The sequence below is a fragment of the Nyctereutes procyonoides genome, unplaced genomic scaffold (genome assembly GCF_905146905.1).
Source record: "Nyctereutes procyonoides isolate TBG_1078 unplaced genomic scaffold, NYPRO_anot_genome, whole genome shotgun sequence".
Classification (NCBI taxonomy): domain Eukaryota; kingdom Metazoa; phylum Chordata; class Mammalia; order Carnivora; family Canidae; genus Nyctereutes; species Nyctereutes procyonoides.
This window is the reverse complement of record NW_026575007.1, coordinates 170,983-193,467: the sequence shown is the minus strand read 5'-3', so window position 1 is coordinate 193,467 and position 22,485 is coordinate 170,983. Positions and strand designations below refer to the sequence as shown.

Below are 22,485 nucleotides of genomic sequence, written 5' to 3'. Positions count from 1 at the left end.
ATATTGGCTTTCTCACTTCTAGTCCCAGGTCTGTGTAGCCTTGAGCAAGTGCCTTAATTTCTCTTCTGAGTCAAGGATTGAGAACACAATAAGTACCTGCCCCCAGCAATAGCACTGCATCAGATTCAAAAAATACTGCACAAAATGGGGGGGGGGCAGTCTGGGGGAATGCGGTGAGGTATTAGGAGTATGGGGTTTGTGGTCTGGTATCGGGGTGAGTGCAGTCTTCAAACACAATTGGTCATTAGCCTCACAGATAGCCCTGGTCCTCCAGACCTTAAATAGATTTTTCAGCACCTAGTTCCCCAGCCTTAGATCTTTTCCTCTTTGAAATCCTTTTTCTCTTTAACTAACGGTTCTTGTCTGATGTGGGGAATAAGGCAGATAAAACCATCTCATAGGACTATGTTGGAAACAAAGTATGTGTGGCAGGGAAGTGGCAGGAGGAAGCGTCCCTTGGGGGGGGCATAGAATCAACTGAATTTCATCAACTTTTTCAGGTTTACTCCATTGTGTTCCTTTTGTGAAGCCATTTGTGGTGTTAGCCATTCATGGAGAAAGAAAACCCTGAATTGAAACCCAGCCCATCTACAACCAGTGATGAGAAAAATGAGAAGACAAGTGGACGCTCAAAGCAAACCGTGCCCACCAAGAATGTGTTGCACTTTTTACTAGAGAGGCAGCTGGGGAGGCACCGGAGTGATGTGGATCTGTCTAGGTGGCTGTGGATGCTGACATAGCCACACCAGGGTGGAGGTGGCCCTTGCTTAAAAAAAAAAAAAAATGGGTCTTACCTGCTTATGCCTACCCCAATTTTTGAAAATGCAAAAAAAAATTGATTTAAAATAACAAAACAACTTCCTTGTTTCAGCTACAACAACAAAAGCTGCATTTTCACTCTATTTGGTTTGGTATGTTTTTATTGCCCAAACAGCATTTTAGTAACATGGGACAGGGGATTTCACCACGGTAACCTGGAACACAGGAGCTCTCATAACCTGCAAGGTGGGGAGGTCACAGTGCAGGTCACATCTCTTCCACCCTTAATCTGAAACAAAAGCAAGGGGGCAGTGATGCAGAATTGGGGACCCCCGGGAACCGAGACCCTTCTCCTAGGCATTTGAGGAGACACCGCTGTTTCTCGCTGGAAAACCTGGCTGCTACCCTGGTGAAAGTTTAAGAATGGGCCTCCCGCAGCATGGGAAGTTTAGGATATCCATATTTTTTATTCTGAGCCTCGTGAGGATATCATTTAGAAACTACAGCGTTAAAAAAAAAAAAAGAAACTACAGCGTTATGTTTTTGTTGGCTCTATTTCATATAAAAAAAAATCAGAGTAGGGCAGTCTGGGTGGCTGAGTGGTTTAGCACCGTCTTCGGCCCAGGTTGTGATCCTGGTTACTGGGGATCGAGTCCCGTGTCTGGCTCCCTGCATGGAACCTGCTTCTCTCTCTGCCTGTGTCTCTGCCTCTCTCTCTCTGCGTGTCTCTCATGAATAAATAAAATCTTTTTTAAAAATCAGAGTACATGGCATTTTAATATGGGAATGTGGCACCTTCAGGGCCTCCTGAAGAGTAACGGCCCTTCTCTGGCCTGGTGGGGTGAAGCCAGGTGGGCGGTGGCTGGCAGTGGAGAATATACCGTACTGAGGGCCCCAGCTCCTTTCAGCAAGACAGGGGCACAAGAGAAAGTCCCCCCCCAGGAGGCTGTGGGGCATGACGATGCCTGGGGGAACAGGGTGCGGGACAGAGGACCTACAGGGCATGGGGAAGCAGCCAGCCCGGGGTGGGGTGCAGCCCAGGGACACAAGCGGGAGTGGAGCTGGGAGCAGCGCAGCCGCGGGCACACCTATCCTGGGTGGTGGGGGCTGCCACCTGTCCCCTGGCCCCTCCTTCACTGCCGTGGGTCCCTCGGGCATGGTCCCCCCACCACTTCCCTTCCCGCCTGCCAGCACCTCAGGGTACCAGCTCCTCCCCGTCCGTCACTTAATTGGGACAACTCTGGCCCTTCAAGTCCCATCCTCTGGTCCACGGGCCTGTCCCCTCACCACACGTGGTCTGACCGGGCCTCTGGGATCCCTGGAGGGGCAGCTTTTTGCCCCGGGTCCGCACCGCTCACAGCAAACGGAGGTGCCACAGACCTGGACGCTTGGGCTGAGTGTCACTGTCATCACCTGGAGCAACGGGATGAGCCGCGCTGGGGGCCATCGCAATGTGCCTTCTGGTGCTGGGCAGCATGGAGCAGGGAAGCTTGCACACAGGTCCCCGCCCCGGGGCAGCCGCTGGCACCGCCTACCACGCGTCTCCCGGAGTGCCTGATCCTCAGGGGAGGCCAGCCGAGGCAGTGACACACATGGTGGCAACTCTTGACCGTAAACCCACTGAAGGCGACTCTCATGGGGCAGAGGCCAGGGCAGGGGGCTTGGAAGTTAGAGAGACCTCCTTACAGAGCCTCTACTGTGTGCTGATTGTACTAGAAGAACATCCCTCCGGCACAAAGTTACTGGGGGAACGCTTTTCAGTGTCCCTGTGGAGGGCTCACTTTGTGTCTCCATAAATTAGAAGCACAAATAAGACATTCAAAGGGCAGGGGCTGGCAGAGACAGAAAGAGACAGACAGGGAGAGGGCGATGGAAAGGAGGGAAGGAAAAGGAAATTGACCCCAGAAGTCAATCCTGGGTCCTTTGCATGGGCTCGTCACATCCACAGCCATCCTCCTTGAGAGCCTCCGACTTTTAGTTTGTTTAGGGTTTCAGACCCTCTTCCAAGAAGAGTCCTCTCTATGGGGTTTGACAGCAACCCTGTCCAGTGTCTGGAGAATCACTGCCAAACATCCAGGGAAGGCACTACATCACTCCAAAAGGCTCTTGAAGAGGGAACACAATGACCACCCCTCCTCTGTCTTCCTGGGGTTGGAGAAAGGAACAGGAACAAGATGCGAAAATGAAACTGGGGAGGGGTGGGCCACCTCTCTTACGATCTTCTCAAATGGCTGCCCTCTGCCCCTTCCCTCCACCCCAAGTTAGAGCCATCTGGAAGGAAAGAGGAGGAAGAGGCTCCCTGAAGTGTGTAAAGATGCCCATGCACTGAGTGTTACCAGAGACCCTATAGCAGAGGGGTACGTGGACACACTGCCTGTGCATCATGGATATGTTTATAACTGTAAGAAATCTTTCTTTTTAAAAAGATTGTATTTATTTATTCATGAGAGGCAGAGGCAGAGACACAGGCAGAGGGAGAAGCAGACTCCCTGCAAGGAGCCTGATGCAGGACTCGATCCCAGATCCTGGAATCACACCCTGAGCCGAAGGCAGACACTCAACCGCTGAGCCACCCAGGCATCCCTGTAAGGAATCTTTCTAAAAAAGACATACATCTGGGGGTGCCTAGAAGGCTCAGTCAGTTAAGAGGCCGACTTTTGGTTTGGCAGTGGGTCAAGATCTAGGGAGGGAAGGTTGGGAGATCCAGACTGGCCTTGAGCTGAGTGCTGGGTGCAGAGCCTGCTTGAAATTCTCTCCCTCTCTCTCTCTGTTCCTCCCCACCCCCTGCCACACTCATGAGAGCTCTCTCTCAAAAATAAAGAAACAAGTAATTTTTTTTTTGAAAAAGAAAACATACAACTGTCTAGGAACAAAAGTTCTATTAGCATCAAGTACAGACCTTAAGATGATAACTTCTTTGAAAGCAAAATTGCCATAAAAAGCACTTTGTTCCTTTGGTTACTCTCTTCTCTCATGAGTTGAGTACAGGTCAATGTGAGGCAGGCCATCAATCAAACAAACAAACAAACAAACAAACATAAGCGATACACTTTTGCCTGCTCATTTTCCTGGACATAGAACAGTTACAGAAATCTTTCAAACCTGTGTCTCTTTTTCCTGAAATAATTCAATTATTATTCATGAAATCACGAAATTACATTTACTGTCATAACATTTTAGAGCTGTTGAAATCTTAGAATATATTTCCTCTTAATGCCACATGTTATGCATAAAAAGCTGAGACTTAAGTAAGGCATCAAGACTTGGAGTGGTCGGTCCATAGTCTGTTGCTCAAATACCCAGATGGAAGCCCTCAGTCCTATTGCCTAGAACTCTAAACTATGTTTCTCCACAGGATTGCAATGGGCATTTAAAGTCTACCCAACTTGATGGCAAGTGGTTTTTTTGTAGAATAGAGATTAGAAATACATTGTGAACCACATCATGGCAGGTGGTGTCCACGGCCATGAACGGGCACAGGGCACCTCGAGCGCTGGCCTTGGGTGGCCTCAGATGCAGTCCTGCAGGTGGCAGCACTTGAGGGCAAGTGGAACCGTAAAAGCTCCAGTCTTACAAGCACAGTGAACAACTAGGCCATCTCAAGCTGGTTCTGCTGGAGCTCAACTTCTTGTCAACCACAGGGACCCAACTGACCAAACAGCAGTTCATTCTGGCCGGTAACATTTTGGAGATTGGGGCTCAGTGGAGCATCCTGTGCAAGGACGTCCCCTCCTTCCAGCACTACATGACCCAGCTCAAATGCTACTATTTCAACTGTGAGGAGCAACTCTCCGAGTCAGCCGACATGTACCAGCCCTCAGGCCTCAACTTCCTCTTCCTGCTGTCCCAGAACCGGGTGGCTGAGTTCCACACAGAGTTGGAGCAGCTGCCTGCCAAGGTCATGCAGACCAAAGTATATACATCAAGCGTCCTGTGTCCCTGCAGCAATACGTGATGGAGGGAAGCTATCACAGGGTTTTCTTGGCCAAAGTCAACATTCCTGCTGAGAGCTATACCTTCTTCACTGACATCCTGCTTGACACTCTGATGAGATTGCTGGGTGCATCGAGGAGGCCTATGAGCAAATGCTTTTCACTGAGGCCACCCAGATCCTCTTCTTTAACACACCCAAAAAGATGGCAGACTATGCGAAGAAGCGAGGGTGGGTTCTGGGCCTTAGCAACTACTAAAGCTTTGTCAGCTAGCAGCAGAAGCCAGAAGATACCACCATCCCCTCCACAGAACTGGCTACACAGGTCATTGAGTATGCCTGGCAGCTAGAGATGATGGTCTGAGCCCACCAGGCACCCAGGTGAGGCAGGGCTTGCGGTCTTTAAAGCAGTGGCAGTACAGGGCTTCCTCCAATAAAGGTGGATAGCCGTTCTCTCTTCTAGGCCTTTGTTGCCCCTGGTGGAATGGTGGGGAGACAAGTTCAGTTGCGCGCGCTGCGGCATGTTGCATGTTCCCTTCTGTCGATCAGGGTCTTGAGGATAAGGGGATGAGGAAAATAAAAGAAAAGTAAAGAGATGGGGACAGGAGGGACACAGTGGATGATGTCCAAGCAGTGCCAGCTTTATTCAAGGTTTTACAACATTTTATAGCAGGAGCAAAACAAAGCCAAGAAGGTGTTTATTTTTAGCAGGTTTGTGAAACCCTCCAAAGTTCCCCTTTCTCAGCATGCAAGACAGACTCACGGGTGCCAGAAGACCTTGGTAAATAGATAAGCGTGTTGCTCCAGATGTGCATACTTCAAAGGAATATTAGGTATGGTAAACAGACTAGCAAGGACAGACAAACCCTTATTTACATTTATGACCAGGTCAGAATAAGTTTTATCTATTGTGTTATGTGGGCGATCACGTACAAGCGAGCCCTGAGAACCATTGCTCAAGCCCTTTCTCAAGCGTCTACCAACTATTCACCGTTTAGGCTCTCGAGCCTTTTGAGTGAATGAGGGACGCAAGTCCGGGCCTGGTTTGGTTCAGTTACTCCAGCTAGTTCGTGGTCGCCCACAAAGTTCCTTATCTCTGAAGAAGTTAGACATTTGGGGGCCCTCTTGGGTCTGAGATAAACCCTCTGTTGGGTCAGTTCCTGTCCAGTGGCCACTGCTCAAGTTCTCAAATGGCTGCCCGTTGCTGGGGCTCAGATGCAGAAGAACACACTTTCCAGGTAGAGGGACTGTTGGAGCCAGCCATGGATGCACAATACAGGAGGACCAGGGCAAGGCACGTGTTTTTCAGCAAAGGGGTGAAGCATCACAATTTTAAAAAATGTTTGCAATTAAACTGGCATTTTTTTAAGGTTTTATTTATTTATTCATGAGAGACACACACAGAGAGAGAGGCAGAGACACAGGCAGAGGGAGAAGCAGGCTCCATGCAGAGAGCCTGATGTGGGACTCTATCCCAGGACTCCAGGATCATGCCCTGGGCCTAAGGCAGGAGCTTAACCGCTGAACCACATAGGTGTCCCCTAAACCAGTATGTTAAATGAAAAAAAAAAAAAACCTCCTCATTATGATAGCTGTGAATCAAAAATTAAGATATTGGGAATAAAATTCCATCTACAGTAATGGTAGGAATAGAATCAGCTACAAACCACATATAAAGGAAGAATGCAGAGCTCCCACTAGTCTTTTCAGATATTATGTAATGTGCAGATTTCATTAGACTAAAGAAGGGGGCACCTGGTTGGCTCAGTTGGAGGAGCCTGCAACTCTTGATCTCCGGATTGTGTTTGAGCCCCATGTTGGGTATAGAGATGACTTAAATAAATAAAAAAACTTTGAAAAAAAAAAAACAAAAGAAGGAGAGATGAAAGCATGAAGACAGGCAGGAAGACAGTAAGTCAGAGAGCCCAAAAGTTTCTAGCTCCAACAAAAGGGAATAAAATCAGAGGTGGGAACCACTTAAGAACTACCTTTTTAGTTCTTCAGTGACCTTCCCTTTGTTCATACTCCACACCCATCCCCTCCCCACCCAAACCTATTATTAAGCAATATCAGGCTGAGTTAGGGTTGCTGTGATTCAAATCAAGTAGTAAGTGGAAGTTTAAATAAAGGAGATAGTGGATTGATGTTATTAGAAAAAAAAGTAAGAAACAAAGAAATAAGAAGAGCAAGGTAACACAACAAAATACAAAAGGCAGAGAAAGTATAATTCTGGAAAAAGAATTACTTCCAGGTAGTGTAAGAGAAAATTAGACATATTCTTTTTTAATAGAATTAAGACATTTTAAATCACGGAAAAAATGAAATTAAAGAAGAAATAAGATAAAGAAGGAAATAGATAACAATGAGCTAGCAAAGCCCCTGTAAAAAGAGGAAGAAATAAAGCCACTGCTTAAATGAAACCACATTAGAAGCATCAGGAATCAGAATGAAGAGTGCTGAAAAACAGAAGAAATGGAGGACTGGTAGAAGGAAATAGAATATAAAAGGAAAAAAAAAACCAAAGAAATAAAACCACTCAAAACCAGAGATGTGGAAGGAAGAGAACAGTGCCTTAACCTAGGGATTGTTGTAACCCTTACAACAATTTCCAACTGGAGAAGTCATTGTTTTTCAAAGGGGAACTAGCAGCCTGCTTTTTCAATTCTCTTCTGCAATTTGTAGTGTCTGAAGGTTTACTAATTTGCCACAAACTCAGTGGATTAAACAACAGAAATGGATTGTCTCCCAGTTCTGGAAACTGGAAGTCAGATCATGTGTGAGCAGTCTTGTTCCTTCAAAAGGCTGTGAGGAAGAAATCTGTTGGAGGCCTCTTGCTTAAGCTTCTGGTAGTTTGCAGGCAAGATCTGGCATTTCTTAGAAGTGTATTTGTCAGGGTTCCCCGAAGACACAGAGCCAATAGGATGAATGGATGGATGGATGGATGGATGGATGTTAGCATGGGTGGATGGACGAATAGAGAGATAGAGGATAAGTAGATAGACAAATTTATCAGAAAGAAGTGGTTTGTTTTATTATGGAGGCTGAGAAGTCCCAAGATCTCCATTCAGCAAGCTGGAGACACAGGAGAGTCAATGGTGAAGGTTCCAGTCTGAAAGCTGGCAGGCTTGACACCCAAGAAAAGCCAATGCTTCAGTCTAGGTTGCAAGGCCAGAAAAGATCAATGTCCTTGCTGAGTCAGGCAGGAGGAGTTCCTTCTTATTCATAGGACGGGAAGCATTTTTTGTTCTCTTCAGGTCTTCAACTGATAAAGGAAGGGCCACCCACATTAGGGTGCAATTTGTTTTACTCAATCTACCAATTGAGATTTTGTTTTGTTTTGTTTTTAAATATTTTATTTATTTATTTATTCACGAGAGACACACAGAGAGAGGCAGAGACATAGGCAGAGGGAGAAGCAGGCTCCCCGCAGGGAGCCTGACATGGGACTCAATCCTGGGTCCCCAAGACCAGGCCCTGGGCTGAAGGTGGTGCCAAACCACTGAACCACCAGGCTGCCCCAATTGAGATGTTAATTGCATTCAAAACACCCTCAGAGGGGATCCCTGGGTGGCGCAGCAGTTTGGCGCCTGCCTTTGGCCCAGGGCGCGATCCTGGAGACCCGGGATCGAATCCCACATCAGGCTCCCGGTGCATGGAGCCTGCTTCTCCCTGTGCCTGTGTCTCTGCCTCTCTCTCTTTCTCTCTCTGTGACTATCATAAATAAATAAAAATTAAAAAAAATTCAAAACACCCTCAGAGACGTGCCTGAAATAATGTTTGACCAACTATCTGGGTACTCTGTGGCCCTGGAAAGGAGATACGTAAACTTTTGATGATTTTATCATTAAAACCATGTTTTGGGGGGCACTTGGGTGCTTCAGTGGTTCAGCATCTGCCTTTGGCTAAGATTGTGATTCCGGGATCCTGGGATTGAGTAGTACTACACTGGGGTCCCTGAAGGGAGCCTGCTTCTCTCTCTGCCTATGTCTCTGCCTCTCTGTGTCTCTCATGAATAAATAAAATCTTTAAAAAAAAACCCTGTATTTTAAAAAAAATAAAAAAATAAAAAAATAAAAAACCCTGTATTTTAAAGTCATTTTGTTTAGTTCTATTTGATCTAATAATACTAAATACAAGTCTTTTCAAATGAGCACTGTGTCCTTTGAAAAACATCAAATATCATCCTAACAATCTATATTAGTATATTGCTATAGAATTTTAAGAGTAATTTTGCAATATCATATTATTATTCATAGCAACCTAATTGTATTGGTGTTTGTATGTTAACACCGTTTTAAATATCTTGCTTCAGATCATTTAGCTATAAAATATAAACTTGGAATCCATTTAGTACACAGTTCACTAAAATGTGTTTAAAACATTTTGCTGAAAAATGATTGTGAAAGTCTTGGCTAAAATAGAGTTCTTCTTGGTTGAAAAGAACACTCAAAGAGAGTTCTTTGAGGTATTTAATAATGCTAGATGTCAATGTGAGTGGATGTCAGTATATAAAATTTTTCGCTTAACCTCAGCATCCAAACAAATTGTTTTTTCTGTGAGCCTTTTGCTTGATTATATTTTGTTTTTTTTTACTTCTATTGAATTGCAATCTTATTTCAAAAAATGAAATAATTTGAATAAACTCACGTTTGTTAAACAGCTGTCCATCTTTAAAACAAACAAAAATAAACTGGCTTTAAATATGAACTCTAGACGATCTTGAATCTATCTCTTGCCTTTGAATAACCAAGGACACAAAGCTGTAAATTCAGTTTTAAAAGTATACAATTTTCTGGGGTTTTTTGTTTTTATTTTTATTTTTAAAATATTTAATTTATTTATTCATGAGAGGCACAGAGAGCGAGAAAGGCAGAGGGAGAAGCAGGCTCCATGCAGGGAGCCCAACGTGGGACTCCATCCCGGGTCTCCAGGATCAGGCCCTGGGCTGAAGGCAGCGCTAAGCCAGTGTGCCACCCAGGCTGCCTGGGGGAGGGGGGTTAAATAGTAAGATATAGTTAACTGAGGATCCAGGTAGAAATTCAGGGCAAAGCAATGGAAGATTAGAAAACTAAACTTTGCTAGGTAGGCTGTGGCCTGGATCTTTTGTGACACATGGTCCACCAATGATGCTAATGGGCATCTAAATCCACCGTTGTGGTGGAAACTTTTGTCCCTGGCCGAAATCTAGTCTTTCCTCTATTAGGATGGGGACCACTTCGCTTGTGAAATCTCTGATACATCCTGCTTTGCTTTCTCTTAAACTGCTTGCATATGTAAATAGAAGTGAAACTACATTAAGGGGGTCGCCTGGGTGGCTCAGCAGTTGGGTGTCTGCCTTTGGCTCAGGGTGTGATCCTGGAGTCCTGGGATCAACTCTCATATCAGGCTCCCTGCATGGAGCCTGCTTCTTCCTCTGCCTGTGTCTCTGCTTTTCTCTGTGTCTCTCATGAATAAATAAATAAAATCTTAAAGAAACTATATTAATTCATTGTCCTTACTTTTTGCCACTGATTTTCCACTGCATTTGTGATTTTTTTAAAAGCTCATCTATTGTTCATTTTCACCATGGTGCTGAGAGGGAGAAGATGAGTAGAAACCATGGAATTGTCTGCACTATTGCCTGGGAACAAGAAAAGTGACTTTTTATATTTGTTTGCCTAGATGATAGTTTTGAAGTATTTAAAGACCATTCCTTTGCAGACAATATAGAAAGGATCAAATTTTAAAAATGAAAACTAAATTTATTTTTAAAATGCTTTCATTATTAGTGTTGTCTTTTATCATGATTTTAGCTAAAATTTTAAGTTTGAGAATTATATGTAGGAAACAAAGTAATAATTTATTTCTAGACCCACAAGTATCAGTTCACTTTATTCAGTGAATCAAATATTGATACAGTTATAGCCAAATCACCAAATTAAACAAAAAACCATTTTAATAATTGATGTGCCAGGGTGCCTGGGTGGCTCCATGGTTGAGTGTCTACCTTTGGCTCAGGTATGATCAGGGGTCCTGAGATCCAGTCCCATATCAGGCAGCCTGCTTCTCCCTCTGCCTGTGCTCTATCTCTGTCTGTGTCTCTCATAAATAAATTATGAGAGAATAAATAAATTAAATCTTAAAAAAAAGAATTGATGTGCTGCGGTGCCTGGATGGCTCTGTCAGGTGAACCTATGACTCTTGGTTTTTGCTCAGGTCATGGTCTCAGGGTCATGAGTTGAAGCCCCATGTTGGATTCCACGCTTAAGAGTTGAGACACCTGGAGATTCTCTCTCCCTCCTCCCTCTGTCCCTCCCACTCATGCTCTCTCTCTCTCTCTATCTCTCAAATAAATAAATATTTTTAAATAATTGATGTGCTATTTACCATGTGCCAGATTTGTGAAAGAACCATTATCATCATTTAATAACTATTTCCAGTATAAAGTGGTTATAAGTATATACTGTAGATATTATCAAAGTTCAAATTATCCATGGTTACATAGCAATTTATAACTCAATATGAAGTCATCCAACCAGTGTCAGTATTTGATAATGTTTTGTTATATATTTGGGGCTACATTAAGGGAAATCAATTTTGTCTTCTTACATTATGATATCGGAAGCAGAAAAAGCACCTTTCCTCTCTGCTGTACACCTATTATCTCAACAGGAAATCTCACAGACATGGTCATTGCTTAGCAGAATGACAACATAAATGCAAGTAAATCAGGTCCCACAGCAGCCTAAAACTTGGACTCAAATGCATCTGTGAAAGAACCTTTAACATATCAAAACAGATGCTTGTTTTTGTCCTGGTAAGCTTACAAAAATAAAAATGGCATTTATTTTTATCAGCAAAATGGGTTTAGGAAGAGCAGAGAATTGCAATCTGTGTAGGGAAGCTACAGGCAAAACCATATGCAAGTCTAGAGAAAGGAGAGGAAGGCTCTTTTATAGAAGAGTGGGGCTAGTTAGGAAGGTTGTTTAAACAAGATGTCCATTGGAGAAAACTGGGAATTCAAAGTATAGTGGTTTCTCACTGCCTGAGCTGTGATGTCTCTCATTGGTTGGGCTGTTGCCAGGGGTTCCTTCTTCCTCCTGGGATAACAAAGAACTATCCTCGCGCAAGGTCCTTCTCTTCCTGGGGAGTCTGCAATTGACTATGAGTGGTAGGATGTGAGAGGCGCCCCTGCCAAACCTCCTGAACTGTTACCAATAATGTTCCTATATAATATTTTTAAATAACTCAGAAACTTGCAGTGACTCCTTACTGCCTAAAGAATCAAGTTCAGGTTTCTGATCTCACCTCGTCCCAACGTTTTAGTCTCCTGTCTCCTTGTGCAGGATACTCAAGCACAGGCAGGAACTGTGAGAGTCCAGCTCAGCCAATGAGATCCACAATACTTGGAACTCCCAGTTCCCTCTAATGGACGTCTTGTGTACAACTATCCTTTCCAACTGTGGTTTTGCCCTAGGTGACTGGTTCCACATTGCAATTCTTTGCTATTCTCAAAGAAGCCCATTTTTGCTGATAAAGTAATTGGCAGTTTTATTTTTAAGGCTAACAAAGGATATATTAGAGGCAAACAGAAACTCTAATGGGCCAGTATTCTATGAAGTAATACAAGTTTCCTAAGTATGCCAGTTCAGAGTCTATCAGAGTGCTCCAGATGAAAGATAACGGGGGCCCAAATTAGGCTGATAACTGTATAAAAAGGAAGATGAGCACAAATCAGCTTTAAGATTTAATATTTCAAAAAAATTTTGGACAAGCCTTAGCAATTCACTAGATGTGAAGATTGAGAAGGAAGTAGAAAGTAGATAAAGACTCAGAAATCAATTATTGACCTCACTGTCTAAAATCGTAGAAATTTGTTAACTAAAGTAGGGGACAGGAAAGAAGAAACAATTTTTTAAGGATTTTATTTATTTATTCATGAGAGACACAGAGAGAGGCAGAGACACAGGCAGAGGGAGGAATAGGCTCCATGCAGGGAGCCCAATATGGGACTCGATCCAGGACTCAGCGATCACACCCGGAGCCGAAGGCAGAAGCTCAACCACTGAGCCACCCAGGCATCCGAGGAGAAACAATATTTGAGTTTAAGGTAATGGGTTACGTTTTGGACAGATAAAGTGGGAGACATCAGTGAAGCAATATTTACCAAGCAATTAAACAAAAGCTCCTATTTATAGAGGGTTTATTATGTGTTAGGGAGTTTGCTAAGCCCTTGACATGCATTACATTGCTTAAAACTTATGTTTGCATTATGAGGAAGGTTTTGTAATTATCTCTATCTCATGGACCAAGATAATGAGACTTAGAAAAGTTAAGTAATTGGGATGCCTGCATGGCTCAGTGGTTGAGTGTCTGCCTTCGATCCAGGGCAAGATCCTGGGTTCTGGGATCGAGTCCCACATCAGGCTCTCTGCGAGGAGCCTGCTTCTCTGTCTGCCTGTGTCTCTCATGAATAAATAAATAAAATTTTAAAAAAGAAAGGTTAAGTAACTTTCTCTAAACCACATACTTGCTAGTAACTGATCCGAAACCCAAGCAATCCTACTATATGGCCTACCTGATGGCCCACCACCCTACCCTGTATTGGCTCCCTGGGATGTGGAGCTTGGGAGAGAAATGAGGGCTTACCAAGTAAATTTGGAACTTTATTCCACAAGCCTTTATTGAACTGCTGCTAAGGCCCAAGTAGAGTGCTCTGAGTTTCAAGCACACAAAAGCCATTGGCATGATCCTAAAAGTGAAAATTAAAATAAAGGATTTGAATCAATGAGTGTGAGCAATGGGAAGAGAAGAAGCTAAGGAATCCTGGGTTGGGAACATGAGTAGACAACACTTAAGAAGAGGAAAAAGGGGAGCCTGGGGGCTCAGTTCGTTAAGCAATTACCTTTGGCTCATGCCATGATCCCAGAGTCCTGGGACCCAGGTAGGAGTTAGGCTTCTCCCTCTCCCTCTGCCCCTCCCCTTGCTAAGTCACATGCCCTCCCCTCATCTCCACCCTTGCTCACTCTCTCAGTATCTCAAAAAAATAAATAAAATCTTGGGGAAACTGGATGGCTCAGTGGTTGAACATCTGCCTTGGGCTCAGGTTGTGTTCCCAGGGTCTCGGGATCAAGTCCTGCATCGGGTTCCTGGTAGGGAGCCTGCTTCTCCCTCTGCCTATGTCTCTGCGTCTCTCATAAATAAATAAAATCTTAAAAATAATAGTAATAATAAAAAAATAATAGTAATAATAAATAAAATCTTTTTTAAAAAGAGAAAAAAATAGGGAGACCTGGGTGGCTCAGTTGGTTAAGTATCTAACCCTTGGTTTTGGCTCAGATTATGATCCTGGAGCCCTGAGACTGAGCCCTATGTGAGGCTCAGTGTTCAGCAGAGTCTGCTTGTCCTTCTCCCTCTGCTCCTCCCCCCATAAATAAAATCTTTAAAAGAAATATTATAGGGGCACCTGGGTGGCTCAGCGGTTGATCGTCTGGCTTGGGCTCAGGGAGTGATCCTGGGGTCCTGGGATTGAGTCCCACATCAGGCTCCCCATGGGGAGCCAGCTTCTCCCCCTGCCTATGTCTCTGCCTTTCCCTCTATGTCTCTCATGAATAAAAAAAAAGAAAAAACTTTATAAAAACAAAAAGAAGAGGAAAAATAAGTAGAGAAATTGGAAGAAAACTCAACCCAGGTGGCAAGAGAATTAAGAGTGGCCAACTCTGTGAAGTGTTCCAGAAAACAATTAAATTAAAGAAGATTGAGAGGAGCTGTTATATTTTATAATTTTTGGTGTAATGAATTATCTTCCTAGCAACTGGCCTATCACAATTTTTTAAAATAATATGAAGGGAAAATGTGAAGATACATGTAAACCAATGTACAACTGACCCTTAAACAACACAGGGGTTAGGGGTGCCCACCCCTCTGTGAAGTGGAACATCCATGTATAACTTTCGGCTCCCCTAAAACTTAACACCAAATAGTTTACTGTTGACTAGAAGCTTTACAGATAACATGAACAGTCAACAAGTATTTTGTATGTCATGTGTATTCTACCCTATGTTCTCACAATAAAGCAAGCTAGAGAAAAGAACATGTTATTAAGGAGATGACAAGATAGGGAAGATACATTTACAGTGGCTGCACTGTAGTTTTTTTAGACTTTATTTACTTATTCAAGAGAGACACATAGGGAGAGGAGAAGCGGCTCCTGGTACAGAGCATGATGGGGGACTAGATTCCAGGACCCCAGGATCATGACCTGAGACCAAGGCAGATGCTCAACCGCTGAGCCACCCAGGTGTCCCCTGCACTGTAGTTATTGAAAAAAATCTACATATAAGTGGACCTGCACAGTTCAAACCCATGTGGTTCAAGGGTCAACAGTACTTCAGAATTTTGAGCATAAACAGAAAAGCAGAGACCAGAGGAAGCGAGAAGCCAGAATCAAAGGGAAGGTTCTGTTTTCTGCTTTCTGCTTCACAAGTGTTGTTCTGATTCTAGAGCCTGAGGGTAGGGTATTCTATGCAAAGTGGAAGCCATTTGTTCTTACAAAATCAGACTTGATGGGTAAATGATCAGGTAATTGAAAATGTGGATTCAAATGCTAAATCATATAGAGAACAATACCTGCATACATTAAGCATTAATTTTAATATGAAAACTGCAAATATTCATTCACTTACCAACTTTTTGCTATGCAGCCAAGGCCTTTTCTTTGCGCAAAGCAAAGGCCTGCCAGTTGCATTTCCTCATTGATTGCCCCTATCACCACTATTCACATACAGCCTCCACCCTTTCCAGTTTGAGTCTCTTTATTTTTCTTTTTATTTTGGTAAAAATTTCATTTTGATGTAATCTCTACACCCAATGTGGGGCTCAAACTCACAACCCTGAGACCAAGAGTCACATGTTCCGGTGACTGAGCCAGCCGGGCACCCTGATTTGAGTCTCTTTAAAGAGAAGCAGACCTTAGCGTCCCCTGTGAAGAAACTCAAATACAGAGAACTTCTTTTTTTTTTTTTAAGGTTTCTTTCTATCTTTTGCTTATTTTTTTGTCATAATAATGCAATGATTTTAGAGAACAAATTTCCAAAGACTTTTTTATTATTTATTTTTAAAATGTTTAATTCCAGCATAGTAATCAGTGTTTGTAAAGACTTTCAATCTAGTTTAATTTTTTTAAAGATTTTATGTATTTATTCATGAAATACACAGAGACAGAGAGGCTGAGACACGGCAAAGGGAGAAGCAAGCTCCATGCAGGGAGCCCAATGTGGGACTCAATCCCAGGACTCCAGGATCACACCCTGGGCTGAAGGCAGGCACTCAGCCACTGAACCACCCAGGCGTTCCTCAATTTAGTTTTCATAGAAGGATCAACTGTCTTTTCACATAAATATTCCACCAGTTTTTAAAAAAGATTTTATTTATTCATGAGAGACACAGAGAGAGGCAGAGACATGGGCAGAGGTAGAAACAGGTTCCCTGTAGGGAGCCTGATGTGGGATTTGATCCCAGAACCCTGGGATCACACCCTGAGCCTTAGGCCGACACTCAACTGCTGAGCCACCCAGGTGCCCCTATTCCACCGGTTTATACACTGACTGAAGCCTCCACAATGCCTCCAGGCAAGAAACTGGGGGAAGGGATCCATGGCAGCAGAGTAGAGGGCAATAAGAAGAAAAAAATGTCCAGCCTCTGGGACTGAGGATGAAAAAGGGGGGATGTTTCCCAGCCTGGACCAAATGTGGACTCCAAGTGAAAGTCTTACGGACTTAGTCACTTGGGAAAGGACCCCACCCAAGAGAACTGCCTGGAGCAAGGAAAGCTTAGCAGAAAAGGCTGAGGTGTACTGTCAGATGTGAAGTGGGAATGTGTCTTCTGGGTGGAGCCGAGGAGAGGGTTTGCCCAGGTTCCATGTTGAAGGAAAGGCCATTAGATGTTCCTAGTGTAAGAATGTCAAGGAAATCCTTGAAATGCATCCCACAGAGGAAAGAATCATTTCTCAAGAGCCATCCAGACCAGGTAGCATCAAAGCCAAGTCATGGCACTACTCTTTAAATAAGACCTTCCCATCCTCAACACTCACCCTTCCCCCATCCCACCTTGACCCTGGAGATGTGTGACCCCATTCAGCAAGCACAGGTGTAAAGAAAAAGATTTCAAGGCAGGAAAATAGATTAGAAAGCAACCACATCTCCACTTTTCTACTATAGAATTTCCTACTTAAGTAGATCCGAACTGGGACAGAAACATGACAAAATTTTACATATTTTAAGGGAAAGAAAAGCTTTTCTCTAACCTCAAGATCTACCAGCTGGATTAAGAATTAAATTTAGGGGCACCTGGCTGGCTCACTCAGAAGAGTACGTGACTTTTGATCTCAGCGTCATAGGTTTGAGCTCCACAGTGGGTGTAGAGATTACTTAAATAAAACTTTTTTTAAAAAAAGAATTAAATTTGTATGAAACAGATTAATGAAGAAAAAAAACCAAAGTTTTACTACACACAGAGGCCCAATATTGAAACTGAGACCACCCCAAATGACCAAAGCAGGCACTTTCGCTTTTATAGGAAGAGACAATAAGTCTGTGAGGAATTGGCAGGACAAAGAAAATTTAACTTTGGGAGCATCGATTATTAAAGAATTCTAAAAAGATTTTGGCCTGGGGTTGTACATTAATGCAAAGTAACAAGTGTTGTTTTTACAACCTTCTCAGCTATGAATTTCCCACCTCTGGTGATCAGATGTCTCTTTACCCCTTGGTACAGGAAGGGCACTTTTTACATGGGAAATTTAAACTTGTTTCAGGGGAACAGAGGAGGGTATGAATGTCCTTTCATAGGTTGTCTCTTAAGCAACTTTTGCTTTAAATAATATGCCAAAGTGGCACATTTTGGGGAAGCCCGTCTTTGGCTCCTACCATAGTTTGAGATTTTGTTAAAAGAGACTGGACATTTTAATTGTTGAAATTATCTTATTTTTATGATAAAGACTTAGAAATTTTACTATCTAAAAGTAATCAAAATAATAGTAATCGACATCATCACCTAAGGACGGGAGGATACCCAGTTTGGACCCACAGAGGTTTAGGCAAATTTGGAGGTGAAGTGCAAGATGGGAGAATCAAGTTCTCTGCTTGCACCCTATAAAGTTATCCTAGTCTTGTGCAAAAGTTACAAAGAGTGATCAAAAACATGTTTTAGCTTCCAGGGTATGTTGATCATAAACTGAATGATAGTTTTGATCTTTTTTTTAAGATTTTATTTATTCATGAGAGAGAGAGAGAGAGAAACAGAGAAACAGAGACACAGGCAGAGGGAAAAGCAGGCCCCATGCAGGGACCCTGATGTGGGACTCCATCCCGGGTCTCCAGGATCATGCCCTGGGCCAAAGGCAGGCACTAAACTGCTGAGCCACCCAGGGATTCCCGATAGTTTTGATCTTTTATTTATATCTTTTGTAATATGATAATCATCATTAATCTTAAAAATAAAACTGCCAGTTACTCTACCAGCAAAAATGGATTTATTGGAGAATGGAAGAAAATTACAATCTGGAACAAGCAAGCTATGGCAAAACCATAGGCAAGCCCAGAGAAGGAAGGAGAGGAAGGTTTCTTTATAGAAGAAAGAGGTCGATTGGGAGGGCTGTTGCAAACAAGAAATCTATTAGAGGAAACCAGGAGTTCTGAGTATAGTGACCTCTCATTGACTGAGCTGTGGCTGTCTCTCACCGCTGGGCTGTTGCCATGGGGAAGAGGAAGAATTCCTTCCTTCTGCTGTTTTTAAAGCAGTATCCAGGGGCAGCACGGGTGGCTCAGCGGTTTAGCACTGCCTTCAGCCCAGGGCCTGATCCTGGAGACCTGGGATCGAGTCCTGCATTGAGTTCCCCGCATGGAGCCTGCTTCTCCCTCTCCCTCTGCCTATGTCTCTGCCTCTCTCCCCTCTCTGTGTATTCTCATGAATAAATAAATAAAATCTTAAAAAAAAGTAAAGCAGTATCCATGTGCAACGTCCCTCTCTTCCTGTTGGATCTGCAATTGACCAGTAATAGGGCCTGAGAGCTCTCTCTAGACGTCTAAACTCCATTTTAAATGAGATTTCCAGGACGCCTGGGTGGCTCAGTAGTTGAGCGTCTGCCCTCTGCTCATAACATGATCCCGGAATCACAGGATCAAGTCCCACATCGGGCTCCTTGCATGGAGCCTGCTTCTCCCTCTGCCTCTCTTTCTCTCTGTCATGAATAAATTAAAAAAATTAAAAAATAAATGAGATTTCCTTTTTATTTTCACATCATCCTTCAGGATGAGATAATACTATAGTCATTTAAGTGTAAACAGTGGAGCACCTGTGTAGCCCAGCCAGTTAAGTATCCAACTCTTGGTTTAGGCTCAGGTCCCGATCTCAAGGTTCAGGAGATCCAGCGCTTGAGTGGGCTCCATGCTCAGCAGGAATCTGCTTGGATATTCTCTCTCCCTCTGCCCCTTTGCCCCCTCTGTCTCTAAAACAAGTCTTTAAAAAATGTAAACATTATGGAGCACGTGGCTGGCTTAGTCAAGTATGTGACTTGATCTCAAGGTTGCAAGTTCAAGCCCCATGTTGGATACAGAGCATACTTTTTAAAAATCTTTTTAAAAATGAAAACATTAATTTGATATAATTCATGCATGGCTTTCCTTTTTGAGTGTTTTCCATACTGTACTACCTTCTGAATGACTTCCTCTCCCAATATCAGGGATTGGAAACAGGTTTTACTTAGTTCTCAGTTTTTTTTCCCTATCTCTTATGTATTATAATATCCTTATTCATTTCATAAATAATCATCACAAGGTACATACAAGGCCTTATGGATAGTATAGATATGTATAAACAGAAAGAAAAATAATGTCCAATCCAATTATAAAATATGTTGAGATCCTCAGTACTCTCTGGTTTGCCTAGAGCTTGAGTGGACACTCATGTGTTCACTCGGTCATTTCTGAATCTGTCTTTGTGCAAGGTTAAAGCTGCAGAGAACTTTCTTTGAATAAAACAATATCAGAAGGTACCTGCTTGTGCCATTTGAATCCCTAACAAATATTTTTTTAAAAGCTTACTACCAAAAAAAAAAAAAAAAGCTTACTACCACCTGGTTGATAACTAATGAAGTTTGCACATAATACAAGCCGAAATCAAAATGTAAAGCAATATATGGAAACCTCAACAAGTTCATCTGTGCAGGCAAATCCATATACGCACCAAGTATTTTATGTAGAGTGAAAACTCAATGTGGCATGGTATGGACCTTCTTTACATTATGTAGATGTTCTCATAATTAATAAAACTATTTATAAACAACAGAAACAGATGTCACCTGTGACATTTGGGGATAGACGCAACTGATCTTTCAATTGAGGACACTATTCATAAGCTAAATATGATATCGTAGGGATGCCTGGGTAGCTCAGTGGTTGAGTTTCTGCCTTAGGCTCAGGGCATGATCCTGAGTCCCAGAATCGAGTCCTACATCGGGCTCCTGGCATGGAGCCTGCTTCTCCCTCTGCCTACGTCTCTGCCTCTCACTCTCTGTGTCTCTCATGAATAAATAAATAAATCTTTTTTTTAATATTTTATTTATTTATTTATTTATTTATTTATTCATGAGAGAGAGAGAAAGAGAGAGAGAGGCAGAGACACAGGCAGAGGGAGAAGCAGGCTCCATGCCGGGAGCCCAACGTGGGACTCGATCCCGGGACTCCAAGATTGCGCCCTGGGCCAAAGGCAGGCGCTAAACCACTGAGCCACCCAGGGATCCCCAATCTTTTTTTTAAATAAAAAATAAAAAAATAAATATGATATCACATAAGAGTTTATAGTCTTAATTTGGTTTTAACAGAGCAGAATATGCAAAGAAACCAAGACTTGCAACTTGCATTAAGCATGTATGCATATCCTTAGTTTGTTGATACACTTGATTTGAAGGAGTCATGACAAGATGCGTTCTCCCCACATACACAGCATTTGCAGGCTGTATTGTGTGACCACCAAAGGGACACATGCAACCTGCGGTGAGATCTTCTGCTTTCTGTGAATACTTATAAATGCTCTTGTGCTGGGATTTGTAGGCTTCTTTATGTTGCTTTCCTCACATCCTTTCATTCATTAATACAATTTCTGAGGTGAGTGTAATAATCCAAATGTCAAGTAACTTTCATATTTAAATATTAAAACTGTTATTTGAGTCCATCCTTGATGTTAAAATACAAGCACTTTGATGCATGCATTCACTCCCCCAATACAGTCACTATATTCCCATTGTGGAATCAGCTTTGCCTCCCTGTTTGACCATGAAACTCTTACCTGTATTTCAAGGGCCTTTCTTTCACATTTTCCTTAATAAACATCTTTGGAATTAAGAACTTTCTCAGTCTTTCTATGAACAGAGTGGAAAAGAACACAGGGGAGTGGTCACAGAATTTCAGATGTGTATTTTTAAAATATTTTATTTAAGGATGCCTGAGTGGCTCAGCGGTTGAGCCTCTGCCTTCAGTTCAGGGCATGATCCTGAAGTCCTGGGATGGAGTCCCACATTGGGCTTCCTGCATGGAGCCTGCTTCTCCCTCTGCCTGTGTCTCTGCCTCTCTCTGTGTCTTTCATGAAAAAATAAAATCCTTAAAAAGTATATATTTTTTATTTATTTAACACAGAGAGATGGGGGGGATAGAGAGAGAGACAGGGACAGAGAAAGAGAGAGGAGAGAGAGCGCACCGACAGGGGGAACAGGAGATGGTGAAGCAAGCTTCCAAATGAGCAGAGAGCCCAATGTGCAGATGGATCCCAGGACTCCGGGGTCATGACCTGAACCAAGGGCAAACACTTAACTGATTGAGGCACCCAGATGCCCCCATAACCTCTTTTCTAATTCCATTTTCTAAACATCTCAACTCCTGGGGTGCCTGAGAGATTCAGTTGGTTAAGTGTCTGCTTTTGGCTCAGGTCATGATCCCAGGGTCCAGGGACCAAGCCCTACATCGAGCTCTCTGCTCAGTGGGGAGCCTGCTTCACCCTTTCCTACTCACCCTGTTCCCACTGCTTGTGCTCTCTTTCTCTCTGTTGAATACATAAATAAAATCTTGAAAAGAAAATAAAAGAAAAAAAAGGGGATATAGAGAGTCTCATGAGGATGATGGTCCAGGGGCTGGTGAGGTCCCAGGATTCCCAGGCTTTTTGTGACTGAAGTGAAGGTCTCAAGATAGACTGTGGTGAGGCAGAGAGTGCTGACATGTAAGGCAAAGGTGGGAATACTTGCCAGGAACATACAGAGTTCTTGGGTGTCCTCCTCACTGTCTTAGGGTAGAGTGGACCTTCTCTGGACAGTTAAATGTTGGAGGCGTTCCTGCTTCAGCTTCCTCTCAGATCCCAGGAATGGGCTGATGAGAGCTTCGGAGAAGTAAGCCAGGTAAGAACAAGAACTGTGCCTTTTCATCTTTTTCACCAGCATTGGCTGAACATGTAACATGATTGCTTTAAAAAGTTAACAAATGAAGGGCATCTGGGTGGCTCAGTTGGTGGACCATGTGACTCTTGATCTCAGGGTTGTGAGTTTGATCCCCCATGTTGGCTGTAGAGATTACTTAAAAATAAAATCTTTTATTTTTTTTAATTTTTTAAATTTATTTATGATAGTCAGAGAGAGAGAGAGAGAGAGAGAGAGAGGCAGAGACACAAGCAGAGGGAGAAGCAGGCTCCATGCACCGGGAGCCCGACGTGGGATTCGATCCCGGGTCTCCAGGATCGCGCCCTGGGCCAAAGGCAGGCGCCAAACCTCTGCG

The 22,485-nt window shown here is 43.2% G+C and overlaps 1 protein-coding gene and 1 pseudogene across 1 annotated transcript; both read left to right on the top strand.

The window, feature by feature from the left end:
• Positions 1-551: 551 nt before the first annotated feature.
• Positions 552-740, top strand: LOC129516156 (embryonic testis differentiation protein homolog B-like). Its single transcript, XM_055335519.1, has one exon. It carries the CDS (start codon positions 552-554, stop codon positions 738-740), a length of 189 nt encoding a protein of 62 aa, XP_055191494.1.
• Positions 741-2,210: 1,470 nt separating this feature from the next.
• Positions 2,211-5,054, top strand: LOC129516067 (26S proteasome non-ATPase regulatory subunit 8-like; annotated as a pseudogene).
• The last annotated feature ends 17,431 nt before the right edge of the window (positions 5,055-22,485 follow it).